This window comes from Sinocyclocheilus anshuiensis, unplaced genomic scaffold, assembly GCF_001515605.1.
Source record: "Sinocyclocheilus anshuiensis isolate Anshui unplaced genomic scaffold, SAMN03320099.WGS_v1.1 scaffold733, whole genome shotgun sequence".
NCBI classification, from domain to species: domain Eukaryota; kingdom Metazoa; phylum Chordata; class Actinopteri; order Cypriniformes; family Cyprinidae; genus Sinocyclocheilus; species Sinocyclocheilus anshuiensis.
In genome coordinates, this window is record NW_015539923.1 from 1,176,390 (window position 1) to 1,203,785 (window position 27,396).

Here is a 27,396-nt window from a genome sequence, read left to right on the forward strand (position 1 = left end):
ATTTTCGGTGAAAATGTGTTACTTGCAACCTTCAATTTGTCAGACACGGGAGTCAAAAAGTCTTTTAAAAAGACAGAGATTCCCTGGGTGCTCCAACGACCATAAAGACATGTCAAATTATTAAAAGGAAACAGATTTTATTCACTTTGAATGCTTGTATATAAGAGGACAGGAGACATTAGCCCAGTGAGTCACATGAATAAACACAAGTGCATCATGAACATACATTATTTGGCGATCGCTACAGTAATAACATTTCCAGGAACACGCAGAGTAAACAGTCTCTCACAGCAGGTCCAGACTCAGGAGTGAGAGCATACGTTACAGTCCCCTTAGAAGTAGAATACAATGGAGAGAACAAAAAAAACAAAATCAATTGAAATGAAAAATGTGATATTTGGAATGCAAACTTTGTATAAATATAACATCATTGGTTTTCAACGTTGGTTGGCTAAGAGGAGAACATAATGTAGTTCATGGCGAGTCACAGTCTTCACAGTAATGTGTGGACACAACTGCAGTGGAACGGGGATGGGGTTTGTGGCTACTGACGGTCGTCATTAAAGCTTCAGTGAAAAGCAAAATCAAGCATGCATCTTAGTACAAACCTACATTAGCAGCACACTCTATTTCCTCAACAATTAGACCCAGTACATTTATTAGAACAAACAATAAGAAACTAAATCAAAAGAGATAACCAGACAAAAAGAAAGGCCAGACACAGAGAAGCAAACTGTGTAATCTCCACCTCTATAATACAAACTACAATGGCTGCACAACAGTGCTGTCCCATATCTTCAGAGTAAGCTTTCCGTTTTTTGTTTTGTTTTTATTTTTGGTTCTCTGGTTGTTTCATATATGAGGTCAGAAATGTTCTAATAAGTTAGCTAAAACAGTTTTCTCGTAGCTGGCTTCATCATCTAAAAAGATTTCCATTCCTTAAAAACAGTAATATTTTCTAAAGTATAAAGTTTTTTTCCATCCTTTGTATGCACCAATGGTAAGACTACTTTATCTTTGGATTTTCCATTAAAGCAATACTGTAAGTTATTATTGTTTCATAATATCATCACTGTAATTATTGTTAGTCTCGGCAAGTGCAGAAATGTTAAGAAATAAAATAACCATGTAGTGAAGAAGAAATGAAAAAAAAAACTACTGTCTTAAAAGTGAAATTACAGTATTGAAGGCAAAAGAAGAAAAAAATTAAGTGCACAATCGAAATGTTCTGTTTAGAAGACAACAAAAATAGAAAATATCTTATAGATGTGCATCGATCTAATTCATACACAGATAGGGTCTTTCAACTTGGCTCAGTGCAGGAGAGGAAGTTGGTTGTACAGTGACAATTTTCAACAGCATTAGAGAGTAAATGCTATGTTTTAACATGAGCATGGCTAAACAGCCTCAAGTGTCTTTGACTGGAACAATACAAAAGTTAAATATACAAGTAATTTGTTTTAAACCTACCATACAATTAAGTAATTTGAATTCAACAATCTACACAACACCAAAATGTTCATACATGTATCTATCATTAACACAATGTTTTTTGTCATTTATCGAAAAGAAAAAAAAAAGCTAAATTATATTTTCCCACAATTTACAACGGTCTGCAATACTCTTTGTGTCTGGACAAGTACATGTCCAAGAAAAAAAAACCATCTACTAGCTTAGTTGCAACTTCAGGACTTTGAAAACAAATTAGAATTGGACGTTTTCATTCATTACACATTTCTTTTGGGCTTCATATATTTTCTATTGGTATGTCTTGTAACAGAACAAAATTGAGAGCTGTTGACCTGAGAGAAGACAACATCAAAATACATTACATCACTTCATTAAGCCAATAATATAATATCTTAACACTTGACAGGGCAAAAAATAGTGTGGGTGTTTTATGAGTGTCTGTTAAAACATACATGTTATAAACAGACTTTTGGTTAGTTAGGTAATCATGAAACCATCTTAGGTTCTTTTCACCAGTCTTTAGCTGTGCACCCTTTAGTTTTCAAACAGTTTACATATACTCAAGTTTTAGTTAAAAACCAGCATATTGAAATGGAAAAAACATTCTACTGACACTTGTTTTTGGTTACAAGCACTGTTAATGCAAGTTGGATCCTACAGGATTCAGTCCTCTTAAAACAGTCTGCCAAACTAGCTCTGGGTCATAGCTTTCCCCAAGTGTAATCTACAGTGGAGACGTTTTGTTCAACTTTCCGCCAGTTTTTTTTCACGGAGTCTTTTCTGAGGCTGTCCAAGCCATAAAAACAATGGTTATGGAAAGCATCAAACCACTTGCTCCAATATATTATGTCAAGTCTTGTCCCTCCTCTGACTCGTTGCTGTCGCAATGCCCATCCACAGAGTCTATTGGTTTTACGTGACAAGTCTTTGCAGGGCTTGTCAGACTTGAGGTAACATTTGAAGGCGAAAGAACATGATGTGAGGGAGAAGCTGGTGAGCTTTGTGAAGCCTCAGGTAAAGCTGAAGTCAGGGGCGAGCTTTGGAGACGCCTATCGGGCTGGTCAGAGTTGGTTGGGTTAGGGATGGAGGTTTCTGAAGGAGTCCCTAAAGAAGACTGGGCAGTTGTAGAAGACCTCTGTTCACTGGATGGGTTTGACTGAGAGGTAGATGAGGGACTGATGTGAGGTAATCGAGGAGAAGCATGCTCTTTGGCATTCAGTTTCTCTGCCACTCTTTGTCTATGCTGAGGGTACTCCAGATGTTTGATGAGCTCTGCATTCCCAGTAAGAGACACCTCACAGGCGAGACAGTCATAAAGGTGACTATCCTTGCCTTCTGCTCTACACTCTGTTTTGGAGACAATACAGTGGCTTAGAAGAAAGTTATTGTCCACTTCTGGCTGCTTAGCATTGACAGAGTTTATGGAGGGGGAATCTGTGCCAATGGGTGTGCCTTGCGTCTTGTCATGTTTGGATGAAACGGTGTCCTCTGCACTGAGGCGAGCAGAGATTGGGCTAGGTTTTGGTTTCTCTGGTAGCTGCACTAACTGTTTCTGTTGCAGCTGCAGTCTCTGTTGCATTAGTGCACCATGCAGATTTTGTTGATATTGCTGGAGAATGGAGCCCGGGGACAACCCCATTAGAGCCTGTGGCAAGACTGGACCATATGGGAACATGCTATCCATGCCAAACATGGGCTGCAGGAGGCCTCCAGGCATAGGTGTGGGAATATGGGGAGAAAAAAGTGGAGGAAAACCGGGTATCAGACAGGGCAGGATGTGACTAGAGAGTAGAGCAGCTTGGTCAGTTTTCATTGCTGCATGAAGAGCTTGTAGCTGACTTGGGTCCATGGTATACTCTCTTCCTTTACTTGGAGTAGATACTGTTGGTCTGAAAGTGTCTGACTTCTCTTTACTTTTGCAAGAAGAATTTGCATGAGTACCATTTCCCAATGGAGTACTGTCAAGCTTGTTTGTGGGAATCCTGTTATTCTCAGTGTCATTTTCTTTGGGAAACTGGAATTCTTGTTCTGTGGTCTTTGGGGTCAAGACAGAGTTGGTTGTGCTAACTACATCTTTGTCATCCATAGCTGATATGGCAGAAGAGGGCATCATGGTTGGCTTGCAGGTCAGCTCATTTACAGGAGGGTCACTGGTACCTTATATAAAAATGAATGCATAAAAAATATGGATTACAAGAGATCAGAATTTTTTTAAAAGTAAATTAATTTAAAAACAAAGTGTAGATTAGCCACATACCTGTTTTTATGGAAGAAAAATCCTCAGTCATTGTGCTGCTACCACCTGGTATGCTTGCAGCGGTCTGCGTCTGCAGACCTGAGTACACTGAAGACTGGCTCAGACAGTGAAGAGAAGTTTGGTTAAAGCCCACTGAACTCAGTATAGCTTGTGGTTGGACAATTCCCAGAACATCAATTGTCTTTTTTAGATGATCCACTTCTTGCTGCACTATCAGCTGACGAGTAGATACTGAACTCAAATATTCCTTGTCCCTCTCCATCTGGCCACCCAGGGCCTCCTTAACTTTAGCAAGATGTTGCTGGGAGAAGACATGGTCACGAATAGACAAGCAGCCGCTGTATTTAACAGAGCAAAGAGTGCACTCTGTCTTAGGTCTTTTAATAGAAGTACTCTTTGTGCCAAATTGCTTTGCAAGGCTAAGCTTGGCCTTTTTCTCCTTGGCACGAGCATTCTGAAACCACACCTGAACAACCCTCTTGGCAAGTCCAATGTCATTGCCCAAGGCTTCACATTCAAGCATTGTTGGGGTTTTATAGTCACTAAAGCACGCTTTGAGCACTTTCACCTGTAGGTTGGTCATTTGAGTGCGGTAGCGTTTTTGACTGTGTCTGTCATTATCAAAGCTCTGACTGTTAGAGCTACCAGGGCATGGTGAAGCTGGATCAGCCAGGCTGGAATTTTCACTGTAATCTAAGACTAAATCATTATCAAAATCTTTAGCATTAAAGCTCATTGCAGGGCTAACCAATCCAGAAGACAGCTTTTCATCACTTTCAGAAGAAGCCTCTCTTTCGGTGCTGAGAGACATGTGGTCAATACTGCCATGTTTAGCCTCTAGAGAGTCATTTCCTTCATCAGTTGTATGGTCATGGGCCATGTTTGTGTTAGCGTCGCAGTTATTCAGCTTGCTTTGTTCAAGATTCTGATAAACTGACACAGAAGGCATCTCAAACTCTTCCATACCCTCACCTTTAATAGGTTTTGGGCTCAGACGCTGCTGATGTGAAGACAGGTCAATGCTTTTGCATGCTGGAGAGTCAACATCATCAGTGGAGTTCAAAAACTGAGAATAATTGGCAAAATCAAAGAGATCAGATTTGATTTGAGAATGTTCCAGATCTTGAGACATATTAGGTATTGCCATACTATAGCCTGCATTCTTTGCTTCATGCCAGTGACGTGAACGTATGTGGGCAGCAAGAGCAGTCTGTGCTTTAAAGAGAGCTCGACAGAATGGGCAACGACGATGGATCTGAGATGGACCCAGTGCCCGAAACTGGCCTTTCCTCTCACGAGCTCGGGTGTTCTGGAACCAGACTTGAACCACTCTTTTCTTGAGACCGACCTCGCTGGAGATATGATCAAGCATCTTGCGTGTTGGATTGGAGTCCAAAAGATATTTCTGGTATAAAACCTCCAGCTGCTCTGGTGTTATAGTGGTCCTCATACGTTTGTCTCGCTGGGGTTCCTCCCCATTGTTTTCCCAATCATTTTCCATAGAACTGGATCCTGCTTTGTCTTCAAGTTTCCTCTTCAGAGAGTTTATGGTTGAATCAGGAATGGTGGTCACTGCAGGTTGATTTGTAATCTGGGAAATTGTTCCTGAAATCAGGTGCCTTGCAAGTAGAGGATTAGCAGGATCAAACAGCATAAGAGGCATGTCTACAGGACGATCTATGAACGGTGGGGTGGGAAAGTAACTTTGGGTAAGAAAGTGCATTTGCTGGTGCTCTTGCCAATGTTCAAATGAGGGGAAGCTCAATTTACACTGGATGCAGTGGTAAGGACTCATATCCTGGGCCGGTTTCTGTTGCTGTTGTTGCTCAGTTGAAGGAATCTCTAAAGGACTAAAAATAGTTTGGGAGCTCTGTGATGGAGCTGGGTTTGTTTCAGATGTGCAGGAAAACTGTTGTTGTTTAGGAGGTGGGTGAGAGGGAATCTCTGTGCTTACATTTTGGTTCTCTTCACAGAGAGGCTTTGGCTGCTGCATTCTTTTCGTTAATTCTTCAAACTCGGAGTTGATACTAACAGCCTGTTTGGGGTCAGAGGATGCTTTATTTGTTTGTTTAAGCTCTCCAGTGAGACTTGTGTGCATATGCTCAGAATCAGTGGATTTCACATTAGTACTAGACACAGAGGAACTGGAGGGGCTTGAGCAAGAAGCTGCTTGTGTAAAGCAAGAGGGTCCAGATATTGGACTATGACACTCAGTATTAAAATCCACTGCAGTGTCATTCAGATCATTCAGCATTTCCTCATCCTCATCTTTGTAACACTGCTTTTTCTGGTGAGTAATAAGATCAAAAATGCGTTGAAAGACTATGTTGCATTTCTTACACTGGAAATGGTTGTTGGAAGTATGACAGTAGCGGTCATTAGATAGGTCTCGATGTTCGCTATCCCTCCCTCCCTCTCCTTGGTTCTCATAATTTTTCCGAGCTTTTTGTCTGGCATTTTGAAACCATACCACAATCACACGGGTAGAAAGATAAAGGAGGTTAGACAGTTGCTCAAACTCATCATCTTTGGGGTATGCATTGGCATCAAAACAATCCTGCAATACTCTTAGCTGGTAGTCAGTAAACCTGGTTCTTGAGGACCTCTTACTCCCATAATTCTCTTGTCTTGTTGGTTCAGGAGAGGGTGGTCTAGAATCCACTTTTACATCTTCCAGTGTTGTGATGGGAGGGTTACTAAAGTTATATGGAGAATCCTTATTGCGTTGGCGTTCTTTGAATAGAGTGTTCCGAAACCAGTGCTTTATAACCTTATGTGGCAAACCAGATTTGTTGGCCATCTCATGGATTTGGTCCTCATTTGGAGAATTGTTGATATCAAAATACTGACGCAGGATTCTAAGCTGGTCATCTGTGATTCTGGTTCGAGGTCGTTTACTTTGTTGCTGTAACATGGCTGGAGTCAACTGCTGTTGATAAAGCTGCGTCAAATCAGGAGTCAATCCAGCCTCCACTGGGGGCAGATGGGCAGGGACCTGAGGAGTTAAAGCTTGCAAAGGTATGGGAGGCATTAGGAGTGAGGGGAAGAGTGGCAGTTCCATGGGTAAGGGAATTTGAGATAATGGAGCTTTAACTTGAGGGATGGAGACAGTTGCAGGAGTAGCACTGAGTGTAGAGGCATGAATAATTGGTTGCACTGGTTGTTGTTGTGGCTGCTGCACTAAAGAATTAGGAATCGCAGGAGGGGAAGGAGAAGGCGATGAGACAGGAGAAGCCTCTGGAGTTGCAGGTCTCAATGGGAAGAGTTTGTCGTATTGCTCCCTGTAGTCTTTGGCAAATTTCTCCAATGACTTGATAGGGAATATGGAATGATGAATCTGCTCTTTATGGCTCTTTAGTATCAGTGCATTTGAAAAAAGCTTCCCACAAGACACACACTCTAGCTTCATATCTTCCGAAAGACTAACCTCTTTAGTGTCAGACACATCCTCACCATTTGGTATTGGTTCAGTAAGATTTTTCTGATACCTCTCCTTATTTTCATTGTATTGCATGACTAACTCAAAACCAATGTTTTCAAGCAAAGCCTTTGAAGCATTCCCGTGCGCATCATGAGCTATTCTGGGTGGAAGAAACTCATCAAAACTCACCCCAATGGTTGACATCTCTTTGTTTAGGTCTTCGTTTTCTTGAGATTTATGATCATGTGTTTTTTCACTGGTGCCTACATTATCAATTTCCTTTGATTCTTCATTACCCTTCTGTCCATTTGTGTCCTTCTCACATGGTGGATCATTGGTCAGTTTCTGTTCATCCATTTCAGGATGAATTGCAAGATCTTCATTTAGTTTCTGTTTAGAACAATTTTTTGGGACATCTTTTTTGGAAGACTCAGCAGTATCCTCATTTACAGTAGGTTTTAATGTGCTTACGCTTAGCCCAGAGCCTTTAAGGTTTACCTCTGGATTCATGCGGAACTCTCCTCCTGGAATAAGAAAAGGAAGAAGCAATTGATGTTGCTGCTGCACTGGAAGAAGAGCCTCTGTTGGCATATGGAAAGGGTGTAAAAGTGCAGGATTGAATAAATGGGACTGAAGAAGAGCAGCCTTCTTTTGGAGCTCTTGCTGGAGATGGGCTTGAGCCTGGGCTAACTGCTGCTGTTGTTGTTGTAATGGTTGTTGTTGTAATGACATCTGTTGCTGCTTGGTAGCTGAATCAATCATGTTTACCAACTTATTCCTCATGTCAGATGTCGAAGGATGACTGGTGTCTTGGTTTGCAGGTGTGCCATTGAGTTCAGTGTTTTGTTGGTGGCTTAGACCAGCATTGTTCAAGGAAGTAGCAGGCTTCATGGTTGCAGAAGTGTTGGACAATGCCTTGCCTGGGGGAGGGCCAACAGATTCAGTACTAGAAGTGGATGAATCAAGCTTGGATGCACGAGCTTTGGTCTGGTGCAAGACAGAGCGCATATGATTCTCTAAGGTTGAACTCTGACTATATGCTACATTGCAAATACTACATTTGAATGGTTTGTGGTCTGCATTGTTGAAAGTCTCTTGCAAGCCAGTTGACGTGTCCTGCAGAGATCGTTTAAGTTTGTGTAAGTGTGACACTGAGTTGTAGTGAACCAAGAGAATATTCTTCTGGGTGAAAGATTCCTTGCAAACCGTACATTTGAAAGGCCTTGATGGATCCAGAAATTTCTCCATTGTGATATTTGGACCTTTTCTAATAGGAAAAACAGGCTGCTTAGGGTCACATTCAACATTATCTTTAACCAAACTTGAATCATTGTCTGTAGGACTTAGTTTTTCCTCCAAATCACATTCTTCGTCATCTTTCAACCCAGTCTCTTCTGGCAATCCCTCCTCTTCACCAAAAGTTTGGTCTCCGGAGATCAGGGTCTCACCATTCATCATTAAACCACCGTAAAGCTGCTCTATCTGGGTTTCACTTAGCTCCAGGTGGCTTGTCTCAAGGTGTTTCCGAAGGGCCTGCATTGTACGAAAACTGCGTTGACAGAGGCAGCACATGGTCGCAGCTCTGATAGCATGGTACTGAGAATGCAGCTGCAGCTTTTCAGGGGTTTTGAATGCTAGGCTGCATTGATTGCACCGGTACTTGTAAATGTGGCGATCAGATATTGCTGTTTGAGCTTTCTGGCTATGGAGCTGGTTGAAGTGTGTCTGGAGTGCACTTGAGGATGTAAAGACTTTGTTACAGCCTTTCTGCCAACAAGGAAAAGCAGCATTGTTCTCCTTTGTGGATTCCGCATCTTCTGATGATTGTTTATAGATTTTTGCTGTCTCCAAGTGAGGTGTTGTACCTCTCTCAGGTTCAGCATCGGTTGAAATTTCTAAAGAATAAAAAAGGATAGTTGTGAATTTTTCATGAGGCAAAATTCATTTTAAGAAAATCTTTAATTTAATTTGGTAATTAAACCAAGCACAAATATTGATAAATTACCTTCGGACGAATTGAGTCAGATATTAACCGTCAATCTTATTTAAAATTATGGCAAATAAAGAACCAACCTAGATTAAAAATAAAAGATTAAACAAATAGTGAGATTTATACTAACCATCCAGTCTCTTTGTTTCATTAGAATTTATCGGCTGTGTATCCGAGTTGTGCACTGGTAAAAACATATTTTCTGGCAGCACGTCTGAAGCAATCACCTGACCACAAGGGAAAAAAAGAAATCATAATAGGTCTGATGAATCCATTTTGTGGATTAATTAATCCACAAAATCTCATTATTAAGTCATTTGATTGTTATCTCTGAAAAAGATTGGTCATTATGCTGTGTTCCTGCTACATGTGTGCATTAACGATGCATGGTGCGAGAGAATAGACCCTTAACTTCAGATGGCAAAATGGAATCGCAGTCATGAACCAGCACTTTAAGGAGTTCAAAGGTTAAGTATGAATGTAAGCCCTCTTTGGTCTGTGACAACACAATTAGCTAACTTTGGATGTAAAAAAAGCCACTTTATTTATCTCCCTCTCCTTCGCTCCTTCTGTACCCTCTCAACTTTAATATGTGTAAATCAATGTAACTTTAAAGGGGGAGAGGGAGGGAGAGCAACCAAACAAAATGGCTGCTATTTCCATCACAAAGCACACCATTTCAGCAAAGTGCTGTATTAAAGGGACACGAGGAAAGCACACAAGTCCTCTTCAAGGTCACATTTAATTTAGAACATAATTACCAGGCACAGTTCATAACGAAAATCACCTAGCACTGGCTCAGAATTAATGAAGCACAATTATTTTCATTACTGTATTTCAGTTCGGCTGGGGAAGGGGGGAGAGGAACGCAAAGTGCCGAAGAGAGAAATCAAAGAGAGATGGCAGAACAGTGGGCAAGGAAGACCAAGAAAGATAGGAGAGGGGAGAACACATGAATGGAAAGAAAGACAGAAAAGCCTTTTACGCAAGAAAAAGCACTCAGTGCAAGCTGACTGAATTGGCAAAAAAATGTCCAACCTTTCAGAAACAGTGAGGCATGTCTGCTTGGGGTTCAAACAAGCTCTGGGTGCATTAGTATCAATTTATATTCTGCAGATAAAAAAAGCTAATTTTAATATTCATTGGATTTGAGGCAGCTACCTCTCCCTTCCCCCACTCTGTCGTTACTTGTTTCCGCTCGCTTGTGCTGGAGTCACTGAGGGTCTGAACATCCCTCCGCATACACACATACACGCAGTGCTGAACATTTTCTTGCATAAACACAATTTTTACACCATATATAGAATAGCGTTAGACTAAGGTTTTAATTAATATCTAGAAAGCAGCATGGCTGATAGCCAAAATAGCATATAATTAGGCTATAGCAAATAGGATGTGGCCTACACAAAATTGCATAATTTAACAATTTAACAAGCACTATGCAATATGTAATAAAAATTCTCAATAAATCAAAAATAGCCAAGTAGCTGATTATTTGGCCACTTGTAAACATACAAATCCTTAAAACTGAATAAATGTACAAATAAGATTTTTTCTTTGGTTTAATATCTGTAAATTTTAGTAAGAAAAAATGTGATTCAAAATATATTGATTTAAATAAATTCTTAATATCTTCAGTTATTTTGTTTCAAGGGAGTTTAGATAGGGAACATTTTTGCAGATAGGATTGTGGCTGGAATGGACATTTGTTTTGTTCCAAAATCCCAGAAACAAATTAAATTTTGTTTGAAAAAATTCAAAATTACAAACTATACATTAGCAAAAATTCTAAATCTACATAGTACATGCATTCTGTGTTTCTTTTTTCTCCTCACCGTGTTGATGAGCTTCTGAGTGCAGTCTGCAGTGACACTGTGCAGATGTGTGAGGTGGGTACGCAAGAGGGCAATACTGTGCAGTGTGTCTTGGCACAGTGGGCAGCGGACAGCAGGCTGAACTGCATGCTGGTTCATCACATGACTCCTTAGATGCTCAATAGCAGTATGATGGAACCGACAGAATGGACACTGCCGCATCTGAATGAGAGAAAACAAACAGAAATATTTACAGAGATACAATAACTACATACTGTCTTTGCAGTATCCAGTTCCTTTAAATTATATTAGGCTTTTTTTTTTTTTCTGTGCACAATGTATAGTGATTGTATCAGATATGCAGTGGTATTAAATGATATGCACAGCTACTCATTTTTACTATTCTGCTAGTTGTACAGAAAAGTAATGATGGGCCAGTGTTGTTTATCTTATATAAACAATAATATGGTATATAGCATCAGTGGTTTTAAAGAACTTGTAAACATAAATAACATGGCAGTATCATGGTACATTTTAGCAAAAAAAAAAAAAATAATAGTGCAGAGTATATTGCAGACCTCTTCCTGTATTCGTGGCCGTTTGCAGGGAGAGGGCTCAACTGACTCGTCAGATCCAGATGAGGGACGCTTAGGACTGGAAGACGACTCATTTTGCTCCGCTTCCATTTGAATAAATCCCTCTGTGAGTAGCAGCAGCAAACAGAGATCATTTAAAAGGGGTGCACATTATTTACAACACTACGCTTATTGTAAAACAGTGGTTCCCAATTGGGATAATGGACAGCAGGGAAAAACAATGTAAAATGCAAATAATAATATTTGTATGATAATATAAATAAGTTACCGCTTTGGATTTTAACAAGAAATATAATTCATCTAATGCAAAATGTAGGTATTGAAGAAATACCAGATGCAAAACCACTGTTGCAATCTTTTTATTTTTTATTGTTTTGCAAGGGAGATTTTGTTAAGGACCTGATTTTTTCTCTGTTCTGTCTCCATGTTTATTTCTGTCTTCCTGGTTAGCCGTAACCTCAGTGGGAGAGTCCGTCCCATTCTTATATTCTTAAAAAGCCAAAAAAAGAGAGAAAAATTTAGAGAGTGCATCACACTTGACAAATTCTCTATTCAGCCAACTCGTCACTGCATGAAATCTTTTGTATGCATGTGCTATTGTAAAACAAGACTGACTGCAGAATCACATTCCAACCTACAGGGGTCAGTCTCCACTAGCTCAGAGAGACCCAACCAACCTGCTCAAACCCATTAACACAAAGACAGACCAACACAATACAGTAATAATGTACACAATCTCCTTTAGATTAACATAAAAGTTACAAATATTGATCCTCTACAGTAAAACATACAGAGATATGAGAAAAGAAAATCAGGAGGAAGAGTTAGTCAGCGGCGTCAGCAGAGCTTCATTTGACCTGTGGGGATTTGAAAAGTCACAGGAGGAAGATAATGCAGTAGAGGTCAGGAGGGTCACACACACAAAGAGTCCATTTCAAAGCACAAATTGGCGAACAATGCTGCCATGACAGGCTTTAAAAATTATCTTTATACAATAGGTCTCTGCATTGTGCTCAGTTTGAGACTAGTTGTAGCTTTCTTGCAAAAACAGGCTTTTTTTTCTGACTATGACTGCATATCCAAAACATGTGGGACAACAGCCTTCAGTTTTGGCTTGTTATTTTTTTAATACTGCAGGTGAGCTCTGAACTCTACAATCAAAAAGAATCCAGAGAGTTGGAAATTCAAAACGCGCAATGATGCTCTGTTGTTCTTTTACAGCGTCTAAAAGCTTCGGCTGAGCTCCGTAGGTACAAAACACACAGCCTCGGGACACACTAAACCAGATACCCCATTCAACGCCCTCCCTCCCTGTCCTCATCCTCTTCTCTCTTGCTTTCTGCTTTCTTAGCGGAGTAATTGTTCTGCTACGTGGGGGAAGGGAAAAGAAGAACAGAGCTGATTTGGGTGGGTTTTGGGAAGGGGGGCGGTTGTGGTATTAGGGGAGGGGGGCAAGTGGAAACAAAAAAAATGCATGAGGGTTGTCATAACAGACCAATCAAAGGCAGGCCGAGGTATCTTCTGGTGGTTCTTTGAGAAGGTGATTATGACAGAGGGTGAGAGAGAGAGCGAGAAAGGCCATCTGAACACCAATTATCCTGACAGACACGCTATTGATTTCCTATCAAACCAACACACCCATAAACACAGAACACATAACCTGAAACTGTCAAATCCGCTCTAGTTACGACCGCCCCATTGAGCCCTCTCGCTCAGTCATTCTCTCAAAGTCACACACACCGCGCTGAACCTGACCAAAAATATTAGTCTATAGTTGAGCATCTCTCACAGGGAAAATCAGAACAAAAAAGCTTAGGGATGGAAATTAAAAAATAAATAAATAAATGAACAACAGTAACTAAATATGCATGGCACTGAAGGAAATCATTAAATAGTGAAAATTCATAATATGTTGCATGTCACGTTCAAATAATGACAAAATGGCAATTTTATGCAAAATAGTACAACTAAATTTGGTGAATTTGTAATGCAAAAATAATCTAAATGTAACCAAATTTTGTTTTAGACAAAAAAATTTTTATATGCAATCATGCAACTTAATTATCAAAGGAATAAATATTTTAATTTTGAAGCTGCATTCAAAATCCACTTCAAACTCAAAGGGGGGACGTTAATTCACTCTGAATGGTCATAATGCATCTGTGTGTGCTTCTTTCTGCATGTACGTCTTGGACAAAACAGATGGCCGTGGCTCAGCGTGGTGAGGTCATTTTGGCCAGTAATGAAGTGATCAGATGCACCCACACATGCTAACACACTCCAGACGCACACTCAACACACACTTCATCAGCACTTCCTACTCATTCCGGGGATCAATATACAAATGCTCAGCAGCATTGATCCAGTATTGATTATAAATTAGGCAATGCCCTGGTGTTCCTAAAGAGATCAATAACCAGCCATTCAGCTGCGGTGCTCCAGCAGGTCGGAAGCAGCGCTGATCCGCTGTTCCTACAGGTTCAAATTCACACTGAAACAGCTACTCAACTCTCACTCACTGACTTTAGCATTGATTGTGCACGACACACTGGCTGCTAACCTTTTCTTGTACCCTGCATGTCACCATTTCTGTTCATCGTGAATATAACACTAGTATACAGTATTTTACCCTTTCTATTTTTTTCCATCTTTAGGATTTAAATTTTTCTTTTTTACAGATTAAAGATTTTAACAATTACTAAACAAATATAACAAAAGTTAGAACTGAGAACACAGAACAAAAGATTAAAATATAACATTAACACATCAAATGTAAATAACACAAAAACAGTGAATAATAAACACTTGTCAGTCTTTAGGAATCTATATTAGGCTTTTCCTGTGCCTTTCCTTTAAAATGTTAATTGGAGAATGTTAATTAACTCATGCCTCGTTAGTGGGTTGCGCCTTTATTGGCCGCATTGACTGGCTAACCCTCTAGTTTAGCTTCTTTCTTGCCAGTGAAGATGTTACAAATGTGATTATTGGCAAGTCAATTAACAAAATCAATTCCTACCATTCTGTACAAAAAGCACACCACTCACTCTCTTTCTTTTTCTCTCTCTCTCGAACACAAATGCATATGTACATATACACATACAAACAGGCTGGGTGCCAAGGTCAGGCTATTGTTCAACTCATTAGCTGAGCTTATTCTGTGTTAGAACTAAATGCTAATTGCCTCCACCACGGTTTTCTCAATTACCCCAGTGTAAATATCTGCCCTCTTCTCTTCTCTATTCTTTCTGTTTTTTGCCATGTCTGTCAGCCCCTCCCCCTGTTGTTCTGTTGTGTGTTTTAGAGCCTTGAGCATCATGAGCGCAACACACAAGGGACAGTTAGTCTTTTGATTTGGGTTTTAAGGAATTCTCCCTGACTTCATCCTTAATGTTAATCTAGCATCAAAAGCTGGTGTTCTGTTTATTAGTGTGTTGGATTCTGCTAATTTTCCGCCCTTGAAATGTGACTTTTTTTTGGTGCTTTGCAAGAGCCTTGAACTGAACTCGGTTTTCTATGATTTACAAAGCGACCGTGCATGTGCGTCTCATACCATTTTCTTGAGCAGGGCTTTTTCGGATTGTAAAGATGGCACCAAGCTCCTCCTCATCCTGCAGACCCTTCTGGATTCGCTGTAGTCTCAGCAGCCCCTCCCCTCTCTGGTGGCTCAATGAATGGGAGTGCTGCACTAAAGAAAGGCTGTTCTGAGTGGAGAAATCACACAGCACACAGTACAGCCAGACATCTTCAGACTCCACTCCATCCAGTTTCTGCAAATACTGAGAGAAAGTGAAGATAAACGTTAAACATGTATGCATGTGTGACAGTGAAAGAAGAAAATAAGAAAAAAAAAAGTTAAATCAATGAATAAAACACTCTTCTACTTCATCCAGCTCACATTTCAACACCAGTAAATAACATACTCAAGTACTTTAGCGGAAACCATATATTGACCATGTAGTCATAAATGATCAATATGTGGCTTCCTCTAATGTGGACAGCACAATATAGATCAATGCAGGATCAATACAACCCTGTAAAAACACCTATGTAGATGTTACTTAACAAGCTTTGCTCAAATAAACGTTAAATCTCTCCCTCTGTTTGAGGTCTGGTGAAAACTGAGCAGACAGATTCAAAGCAAATGAATCCAGTGAAACATCACATGCACACACTAAGACACGGAAGCACATACACAGTGACAAACACCAGTCCACTGGTTTTACAGAACTCTAAACTGATTAGAGATATGCTGAGTTAATGGACCACATTAGCAGGAGGGAAAAAATAACATACAATCCATCTCAATTACCAAAGAGGCCTTAAAGGCCTTGGGAAGAATGGCGTCACTCAGGGCATCTCGGGCCTTTGTGGATTTTACTGACAGGAATATCAGGCCCCAGACTTTTTGTACACGGAGTTTCTGGTTTAGAATTGTGAGATTTACCTTATATAGTCTTAGGCTGGTCTCATGTCTGGAGTTCATGGTGTGTAGCTTCAGTTTCTCCAAGCTGCTGGCCTCGTAGTCACAAGCATTGCACCTGAGCTGCACCTGACTTCCAGCAGCAACACACCTAAGACGCCACTCTTCTTCCTCGTCCTCTGTGTTTCCATGTTGACTACTGGCCTCTCGAAGGTGTGCGGCTAGCTGGTAGCGCTGTACGTGTTTGTCTGTCTGGCAGTGCAGTTGGAAGTTAGCTCGCAGAGGCGTGGCGTAATGGCAAAGGTGACAATGATGGGTGTCTCCTGTTGTGCTCCTCCAGTAGGAATTGGGTAATGACCGCTGCATGGTCAGGTGTTGACTTAGTTCCTCGAGAGTGTCACAAGAAAAGCAGCCACATAAAATGCATTCAAAGAGTTTCTTTAAAGAGGTTTCATTGCAGGACAGAGGAGTGATGGCATCGGGCAGTTTCCTCTGAGGTTGGCAGTGGCGGTAAAGCTCGGTGGCATTGTGCTTACGTTGACATTGCATGTGTGCCAGGTTCTGCTGCAGTAGAAGCACATTGTGTGTGTGCTTTTCACTGGTCATGTGGATTCGGAGGTTCCGTGCCACATTGGTTTCGTAGTCACAGACTTCGCACCGCCACGACGCATGTCCCCGGAGCTTAGATGGAGAGGGGGAGCTGGCTTGGGGGGGGTGAGTGAGAGTAGGATGCGAATGGGTTAAAGGATTGGGCTGGGATGCTGGGCTGTGCACATGTGACTGCGCCTGCAGGCTCTGCATGTTGTTGAGGTGTTTGTCCGATTGCATGTGGATGCTCAAGTTGCCCTTAGTGGTGGTGGAGTATTGGCAGACCTGGCAGCGGAAGGGCTTGTAACCGCAAGAATACGTCTCGCCTCTTGCTAGGCGTGGGTGGCTCTGCCCACTGTTGCAGTACGGGCACTGTTCGGACTCCGAATCTGGGTGCTTCTCCTTCATGTGGGCCTCAAGAGTTTGCTGGTACTTGTAGTGCCAGTTGCATTTTGGACACTTCAATGTCTTGCAGGAGTTTCTGGTGTGTACCAGAGAGGCCTGAACGGCAAAAGTGAAAGATGATCCTTGAACATCATCTCCGGCTGCAACGAAGCCTCCGTCACCGGCCACCACCAACCTTCCTCTAGAGGCTGTGTCTGAGTGTCCTTCTTCAAGAATAGGCTGACTAGTCTGTGTTAATGTTGGACTGAGTGTAGGGGACGTGGAATGGCTATGATTATTGGGCAGGTCAGAATGAGTGACAGCATGTCTGTCATCTTCAGACAACCTGGCGGTTGGTTCCATTGCTATGGCGCTACCATTCTCTAACTGGTCATTTGGTTCGGTTGCTGTGGCACTCTCTTGGCTGGCAAGTTGTTCTGTAGTAGTGACAGTGGACGGGTTTACCACAACAAGGGAAGCAGGTGCAGGGTCGTGGCAGTTAAAGCTTGTTCCACACTCTGACTCAGAGTCTGTAAGGGATTTGGTGTTGTTCATAAAGCTGGTTGCTATTGTTACAGAGTTTGGAGGTTTTGAAATGCTTTGGTTTGACAGAGCAGCTTCAGTAATGTGCTCTTGCCCGCTACAGCTGCTAATACTGTGAGCACCGTTATCTACAGTGCTGCCTACCTCTAAACACAATCTCCTCTCTCCTCCCTCACTACTTCCTCCAGTCTTTCTTATCTCGTCCTCCTTGCCTCTTTGTGTGCCCTCTCTTCCCAGGGTTGAAGGGTCTTTGGCAGGGCTTGGTACTGAGGTAGCAGGGGAGGTTCTGGGTGGAGAGGGCAGGAGAGGGAGTCCTGGCTTAGAGGTCAGAGGGTCTTCATTCTCTTTCTGTCTTGCCGTGTCCTCTGTGCTGTTCCCAGAGGTCAGAGATGCCAGGTTCAATGGTACCACAGACTCACAATTCCTTTTTGGTTCTAGGAAACAGAGGAGCGGCCGGTTGCCTGGGCCGGCAGGCTGTAAAATGGCAGAGGTGTGTTTTAAAGAGAGCAGATGTTGTTCTTCATCGTTGAAGGTGATATTGTGTTGCCGACAAGCATGAGCCCTAAACGAGCGTTTACGGCCAAAGGATAGCCGACACAGAAAGCACATCAGGATGGGTTTGGTTAGACCATACCATGTCACTCCTGTCTCTGATGATCCTGCCATGTCAGGAGCACTATCTTTGGATTGGCAGGTCACCAGAGCTAGACTATCACTGTCGTCAGGGTTATGCAATTGGAAGACACGAAAAATCTGTGGAGTGGGGCTTTGAGATGAGGAAATGTAACAGGTTCTAACGATGGAGGAAGGGGTCCCTAACGAGGAGGAGGGCACACCACTTGTAAGTTTACTCTCCATCACATAGGCAGACCCATCAGGCTGGTACAGGATCTCTCCAATAGGCCTCTCCACATCATCACAATCTTCCTCTTCATCTGCCTTCTCCCTCTCCGTTGCATCTTTTAATATCTCTCTGGTTGAACATTCATTAACCTGTTTTTCCCTATCTCTTTCTTCATGCCTCCCTGCAAGTCTCTCCTCCTCAGCCTGCCCCACTAGTCCACCCTGCTTGGACAGAGTTGCTGTGCTCTGTTGAATGGCTTGATCTCTGGCCAGTAGGAGTGGACTGGGGGCCAGTGGTCTGCAGAGCCCAGGAGGCTGTTGTGTGTGGGGGCCAGAGGCTCCATTGTTGGAGACAGAGTCACAACACTCCATCCTCTGAGCTACTGAGCACATTCATCCCACCCTGGCCTAGAGAGGGAACGAAAGACAGAGAAAAGGTGTAAAATTAGCATCCAAATCACAACTTTGATTACAATTTTCAAAATCACTTTGCACTTTACATAATTACAGCAATATATGAAGTATTTTACATTTGAGCAGCATAACAAACTTCAGTGTCACCACTCAGAGACAAGCAACCCTGGAACAGTGAAGGAAAGCAGAGAGAAGTCTAGACTGTGATCAATAGCTCTTTGCCAAGCTGTATTACCGAGAGCTGAATATTACATGAGAGACAATTCCTGGAATCACCAAGATCTGCTCAATTAAATGTCTCTGTCTGCCCCCCACTCCATCCCCCTCCATCTGCATTATATTTCCCTTTAGGCAACTAAGCAGAACATAGGGCCGTGTCTACGGGGGATTGCCCCATGACAGCGCCTCCGGAATAAGTTCCCTATTGACTCTAGTCCCAGGTTTCTCCAGAGACACGGCCCCCACAGGCCTTGATCGGTAAAGCAGCTGAAGTGAATTAAATTGAATTATATTAATGCAGCCTTTCACAACAGGGTTCACCTTATATTAGGTACCTAAAATAATTGCAATTTGCATAAATGCTAAGTAGAAACAGGTTCACATTTGGACAGGCATTTTAATTGTGTAAGTCTGTGCTGCTGGTACATTTTACAAATGCAAACATATGATGTTGCTACTTAAGCCTGCCTTGTGGTTACACCGTGGGCTACAGCTAAATAATTAAAATGTGCTTATAGTTATTACTGGATTTATCTACAGTTAAGTCACCTAAATAGTGTAAAAACAACAAGCATGTGCACAGAAGGTGTCTGAGGAGAGTATAGGGTTTGTGAATTGCAGTTGGGGGGCTAATTGCTCTGTTTCTAGGTTGAAGAGTGCAGATTCTTGAACTCAGATTCAAGCTGTTATATTGAGCTCTCTCTGATCCTCTCTACTGGATGGGGCTAAAGTGCTAATGGGAAAATCAATAGCGTGAATGCTAAGCATCTTACTGGAAGCAAGAGCAGAATGCTATCACACCAGGCTAAAGGATGTGTTCACTGATTTAAGCTCAAACAGGACCTAAAACAACAGGCTTAAAAGGCCAAAAGCAATGTTTCAAAAATGAACATGCAATTTAAGCGAACAAGGAGTGCTGGAGATACATATTCATAAACAGACTGCCATGCTGACACAAACTAGACTTCCTGTACAGATCGATGAATATCCAGTCTTATTTGCTCCGTGTGTGCATGTGTGTGTGGTGTAATTAGTGATATATCTCATTAGCTGCTAGGTTAATTACCCATCTCTCTGGGATACCTGATAGGGGGCACACAGCTGGAATCAAGACGCATCTTAAACCAATTACTCTCTAGAAGCGTGTGTGTAGATTAAGACCAAGATGTTGGCTGAGAATTACACAAAACAGCACTAACCCTAATATGAACCCTGACACTAACAGTACCAGCACTAACCCTAATGCACACACAACAAATATACAGAAAAACTGTCTGCATTGAACTGAGACCAGGAATCATTTTCCGAGTGACTAAATTAAAATCTAGCATAAAATTGATCCACATCTTGTGGGCAATCCCTGTTACTACATGAATCTGCCACTTTGTGAAATATAACATTGATGGCACTCACAAAAGAAAAAAAAATCATATTTTGGATACTTTCTGCAACATTACAATGTTAAATAAATAATCCCACTTCATGTTAACTAACTGGCCACTAATGAAAGCTATAACAACCTTGTTACTCATTTAAGTGTATTATTTTATTCATTTTAATTTGATGTTTACTTCATGTTTACTGATAGAAAGTTGCAAGAAAGTTCGCAAACTTCATATAATTTAAATAGCTCATTTAATATTTAGTTTGACCTCCTGGGACTGACTATCAACATTATCTGACCACTGAGAGGAAGTGCTTAATCTGACAGACAAAAAAAAAGACGATATTGTGTGGGAAGCACTGCTGTTTTGTTGGAGAGAATGATTTCACATTCACAGCGCAGTTTGCTGATTCAGGGGCTCGGCTTCCTGTTTTAATGCTAATCTAATGTTGCCTCAGTATCACAGCAAACATACTATTGTACAGAAACAACCATACAACACAACTAACAATTGTGAAACATGCTTTACATGCCTACAACATGACACAGCACATATTTAAACTACAGAGTATTCTTCATGCCAGCTTTTGAAACGTATGCTTTATTTTGATCCTTTTAAGGACATGCATGAATGCATGAAGACAAGAATGAAAACTGTTACAAGGGTTGAACTCTAAAATCAAATCAAACCAAACTTGAACCTGCTAACCCCACACCCTCTCCCTTCGCTCTCGCAGTCATGCAAACACATACACATTTTCTCCCACTGTATTTAGACAGCTGTCCTCTCTGCTGTGTGCTTGTCTTTGATCTTTGATTTAATGCCCCATTTCCATTAGAGACACTAGCCCATTCAGGAGCGAAACTTCAAAAGAAAGAGAAAGATAGAGAGGAAAAAAAGAAAGAAAGAGTGGACGAAAGAGAGTGCGAGAGTGGTGGGGGAAATGCATTACTTATATAATTTAGAAAACTGAGGCCTTAAAATTTTTCTAGATTATTCAGCCAGCAAAGAACAAAATACGCTAACAGGAAGTAAAATGCCGATGCTCTTCCTATATGACATACAAAAAGGAAGTGACTGACAAAAATGTAGGGTCAAAGGTCAAAAAGTAATGCTGATGATACAGCGGGACCGTGACAGTGTTGTGACAGCTGTCTCTTTAAAAATTAGGCATGTTGCATTTGCGTATATCAGTTTCCAACAGGCAGGAACGTAGGCCAATGTTTCACACATGCACACTGATGCATTCTGTCAGCATGCTTACAGTAAGTCACACACGCATCAGTTTCTAGTGTGAAAGTCTGAGCGTGATGTAAACGTATTGATCTAAACTGCAGCAAGATCCGGCGGGATTATGAAATCAATGCTACACTGAAAGAGTTCTTATTCATTTGACTTGATCTTATGCCTCTGACGACGCATGGGAAACACTTGTGTACACTGCTCTTCTACAGTCAAAATGCAGAACTTGGTACACACACATCTCATGGAAAGTGGCACTGTGCACTAAAGCTTTTATCTGTAAGGATTATTCATGTAAATATGCTGCATTCATTACCTGAGTATATGCACTGTGAAATGAGAAAGGAAAAGAAAAAGAAAACATTTGAGCACGATTAACTCCTTTTAACAGCTAGATCATAATCCACAAAATCCTGTAGAGCTGAATAACATGCAAAACAAAAATGGAATTGACTTGCTGGAAAAAAAAAAGTATTATATTTTTAAACAGTGGTATTAACCAATGATTTATGCACCCTCACAAACTGACGAGATTACATTCTGTTGGAGGATAATTACTGACTTGAAAATGGGTGGTGGAAAAATTACATTATATTATCCATCAGAAATTAATTGGTTTGCAAAAACTCAACCAAATTGCCTTTTTGCTAAACTATAAACAATAATTAAATAACCATGTAACTACTGGTTAACAATCCAACAGCTCATGCATTAAGTAAACAGGGCTAATTTTAACTTTGTTGAAATTTTAAGCATAAAAAAATGATACAATATATACAGTGTTTAGAAATTATTCATTTTTAATATAATATATTATACAAATATATATTTATACATACTATATACATTTTTAATTATGTATATATTGTATAATTTCAGATGTAGTTTAACATGTCAACTACCCAAATATTAATATTACTATTGAAAATACAAGCTGCAAAAACATAACGTCACAATGGTATTTAAGGATGTGCGTAAGAGACCAAATAGTCATGCAGAGCTGTTTTCCCTCTCTCCTTCAAAAAAAAACAACCTTTCTTTTCATAAATGTAAGAAAAATGCTAATCATATACAGAACCCCTACAGAAATACATTTCTGCACCATTTGAAAACACTCTGCAAAATCTCTGTCGCTCACTACAGGCACTGTCTGTCTCCATTTCCAGTCCATTTCCGAGAAAAGGTGTTCAACAATCCCATTGACCTTTGCATGACTGCGGTTTATGCACCTTTTATAAACTATACCTTTAATCTATATATTCAACAGCCACGGCAAACAGCACCCACCTCCTTCTGCCTGGACTAAAGCAGACAGTGTAATATAGTTCAATATTTGCAGTGAATTCTGGTGAGAGTTGACAGTAACGTGGAGGTGAGGCAGAATCACTGATCACCCTAGTTTCTCCCCTCCACACACACACACACACACGCACACACACACACACACACACATGCACAGTCTGTTTAAGGCATGGATGGAGAGCAGAATTTGAACTGACAGGCTGGGCCCCCTTGCATTGTTCTCTGGCTGTGTGTGTGTGTGTGTGTGTGTGTGTGTCTCTCCATGTGTGTGTGTGTGTGTGTGTGTGTGTGTGTGTGTGTGTTTGAGAGGCCTTAGTGACTGATCTGCCGATTTGCCTCACTTCTCCACAACCCCAGCTATTATTATGATAAACAGAAAAAGTCAAACCCTGAAGGCAGTGTGTGCACACACTCACAAACGAACGCACACAATTTATTATTCAGATGTTGCAACACCTTATTTACAAACCCAACAACGTCTACACAATCTTTACACTGTCCTGCAAGGTTAGAGACTACACTAACACATCGAATAAACAAAACAACCTACATACACACCTTAAAATGTGACTGTTACATTTTTTCTGATTGTACATGAGTGACAAAAATAAACATTTGTGACCCTCGACCACAAAACCAGTCACAAGGGTCCATTTTTTGAAATAGCCATCTAAAAAGCTTTCCCTTGATGTATGGTTTGTTAGGATAGGACAATATTTGACCGATATACAACTATTTGAAAATCTGGAATCTGAGGGAGCAAAAAAAATCGAAATATTGAGAAAATCATCTTTAAAGTTGTCCAAATTAAGTCCTTAGCAATGCATAATACTAATCAAAAATAAAGTTTTGATATATTTACAGTAGGAAATTTACAAAATATCTTCATGGAACATGATCTTTACTTAATATCCTAATGATTTTTGTCATAAAAGAAAAAGCGATAATTTTGACCCATACAGTGTATTGTTGGCTATTGCTACAAATATACCTATGCGACTTATGACTGGTTTTGTGGTCCAGGGTCACATTTATCATGTATATTCTGATATTTTACAGTGCATCCTCTAAATTTGGTTAATGCAGTAAAAGAAATGCTTCAACGAAACCATATCGTGAACAATTTCCATCAAACACTCCCATTGGCTCAGCACTATCTGTTTGACACCGCTACCCTGCAGAGTCCACTTTTCTCTTCTCTCGCTGTGCCCTTTCATCCCATCTTCTTCCTTTCACCCGGTTCCCTAACACTGTGAACTCTGACCTGTGAGCCAATCCTCTTTTGCCCCACACCAGCTCCTTGTGTTTGTGTGCGTTCTCAGAAGAAAGAGTCTGTGCTCACTTCATTTGTATCTGCTCCTCAAACTCTGTGTTTATTTTCTCGCTGTAGAACTGGTTACTCCAGTGTAAGCACTCCATTACAGGTCAAGCACTGATTTTATACCTAGAAATGTAAAGTTGTATTCATTTCATTTCTAAAAGTGAATATTCCAACATTACGGGAGCTAAAAGACTAATTAAGGTAAAGGTTTTTGTTTCTAAATCAAGCCTGAAATCAGTGCTTGCTTTTATGAGCCCAGCTGCTCAAAAACAAACTAATCAACTATTAAGCCAAAAACTATTATATAATGAATAAAAAGAAACGATTTGTCACAGTGTGACAGATTCACAAAAGGACAGAAAAACAATACCAAAACACACGGTCAGTCGGTCACACACAAGCGAATCCACACACACACACACACACACACACACTAAAACAACATGCTTATCTAAAAGAGGGCATACTATATATTTGTACAGATTTATTAAATATAATAATTAAAATTACCACATACACAACTAATAAAAAATGTTAACTTTATTAATCATTTTATCATTGATCATTTCTAGAAACATTTTTCCTCCTCTGTGTGTTTGTAAACACACAGACATACCATAAACTTTATTTAAATAAAATTAGAATTTATTTTTGCATTTTAAAACGTAATAAAATATACTCTTCCTTTGCAAGTCACTTTTAGGTTTTATTATATTTACCTAACTTCTGGGGACAACACACACACACACACACACACACACACACACAGTTGAAGGAATAAGTCCAAGCAGGCTTGACCAAACATGCCCAGGACATCAGGGCCACCTTAATTCTTCTTCTTACACGCTCTTCGCTTCATTTCAGACGCAAAACCAAAAAGTTACACATTTGAGTCTGCGTATCTTTATAAATAATACACGCCATTGCATGCGCGCAAGTGCGTCGCGACGCGACAGACGCACAGAGGCTTCGGATAGTATCGTTGCACGAAAGATCTGGACTCGTAGCGAACCAATACTGATGCATTCGCTGAAAACGAGCCTGATGCATCCGTGTTGACATGCAGAACAGCAGCAAGAGCACTCGTCAAAGCAAAACCACACACACAAAGGACGTTACTTTACGCTTTTCGGTCTTTTTCTTAAGCAACTAACAAGAGGGCGACAACTCTTGGAGAAAACAGGTAGGAGAACACCAGAAGAGATCTTCTAACTTCAAACTCAACTCGCGAAAGACAGTGACATCAAAGAAAGTGAACAGGACGCGCTTTCCATTCGCGAATATGTCATAAACATGTCATGACAGTAACTAGTAAAGAACAACAGCAAAAACAAGCAGTCGTGCAAAATAATCGTGCATTATGTAGTTCGTTCCTGTTTATATTTGCTGCGTAAACAAATGCGTAAAACGAGCAGAGAATCAGCTGTATCGGTGAAGAACAGTCATCGGATACAAACTTACATTTGGACGCGTCGCTTTGTATTCCAGTAAACACGTTTATAGATCCCATTCGCACAGATGCATGCGTTCACACACCATGCTGCTGAAGTTAAACGAGGTATTTGACTGTTTCTTAAAGCATTTAAAAGGGGTTGTTTTTGGTTGTACTGCAGACGACAGACGCGCCCTGGCTTCGGTTCGAGGAAGGAGGAGAGAGTGAAAAAAAAAAACAGTCCGGTCTTTATTCCTGCTAATTACTTTCGTGCAAAAAAATGGCTGGAATTAACACACTGCGCATGTGCTGATTACACAGTCACGAGGGGAAGAGATAATTAGCTCCTCCTGGATCAATAAGATTCCAGGATGGGAGAGAGAGAGAGAGGAGGGAGATGCAGGGAGGAGAGAGGGGGACAGTGATGGAATTAGACTATAGGGCAATTTTACATTTGCACATAAACAACAAACAATAAAGAGGAGGATAAAACAGCAACGTTGCCGTGAAATGAGAAGCCAGCTGATTGGGGGGAAAAACAAACATTCACAGAAATAATTCATACTTACATGATGAGTAGCCTATGCAGTGGAGAAGTGACCGCAATTGTTTAATTATAATCATATAATTATGCAGGCTCTAAAAATCATGTTATTAATATATATATATATATATATAACATGTTTCTGTCAATAAATAGGACTCGTGGAACGTTTAAGAAGTGCATTTATGTTTAAAATATAATATAGATTTATTGATTGTATATTGGATAGAAATGCAGCTGAATACGATATTTAATACAATAAATGTAAAATGTACAAACTTAAGCATCACAACAGAGCGGTTTATTCTAGCAGTCGTCGTTGTTCGGAAATGAATACATAAATATAAACAGGCCTCCATTTACAAAATGTAATATTTATGTTTAAATTAAATCAAATGTAAAAATCGCTTTTTATGAGTGTATACTGTTGATTCCCAGCGTCTCTCCATCAAAGCGGTGCGTAAAATATAAAAAATACAATCTTCTGAACCTATTTTAAATAGTGGATTTCGGAGATTATATTGTGTAAACAAAAATGCAAATGTAATAAATACGTGTTATTATTATTAATTTTAATAACAACAACAACAACAACAACAAATTCATAAAATATTCAAAAGGAAATAATATGTCCAGCGTATTACAATTTCGTGTAAAACACATTTAAAATGATTATATAAATAGCCTGTATGGAAAAACATCTTTAAGGTCGAGTAAAAGGAGCATGGCATATATACACATCTCAATAATAATCGCATGAATATTTTACCAGTAGCACATGGCATATGTTTCAACTGTGAGCAGGAAGAAATTTGTTTCCATTAAAACCTCTACATGAAAGGAACGAGTGTTGAAGTGTTTTTCACTTTACTTGTGTCTTTTGTCATGATAATTCTTTTGTGTTCTTTGTGAATGTGTGTGTGTGTGTGTGTGTGTGTGCAAGCGCGTGCTTGAATGGTTGTAGAGCTGTTATGATCAACGTTTCCGTTTTGTCATAAAAACCGACCCTGCATTACATAAAGAATTGATCTACGTTCTTTGCTACTTAATATGCACGAAATGCATTTTGTGGTCTTTTCTAACTTAAATGCGAAATTGCATGTTTTCCTTAAACTTATGCATTGGAGAACCCAAGCGAACACTTATTTTACTATTAATTAAAAATATATAAATAAAAATATAGAAGCAAATTACAATAATTCTGAAAGCAT

At 40.3% G+C, this 27,396-nt stretch overlaps 1 protein-coding gene across 1 annotated transcript; it reads right to left on the minus strand.

Moving 5' to 3' along the window:
• Positions 1-1,164: 1,164 nt before the first annotated feature.
• Positions 1,165-25,874, minus strand: LOC107686574 (zinc finger homeobox protein 3-like). The gene is made up of 9 exons (XM_016483639.1): positions 25,671-25,874; positions 15,993-18,734; positions 15,099-15,324; positions 11,948-12,037; positions 11,531-11,652; positions 10,974-11,174; positions 9,269-9,365; positions 3,728-9,043; positions 1,165-3,627 (listed from the first exon to the last, which is right to left on the minus strand). Exons 2-9 carry the CDS (start codon positions 18,717-18,719, stop codon positions 2,315-2,317), a joined length of 10,092 nt encoding a protein of 3,363 aa, XP_016339125.1. The 5' UTR covers positions 18,720-18,734; positions 25,671-25,874; the 3' UTR covers positions 1,165-2,314.
• Positions 25,875-27,396: the final 1,522 nt, after the last annotated feature.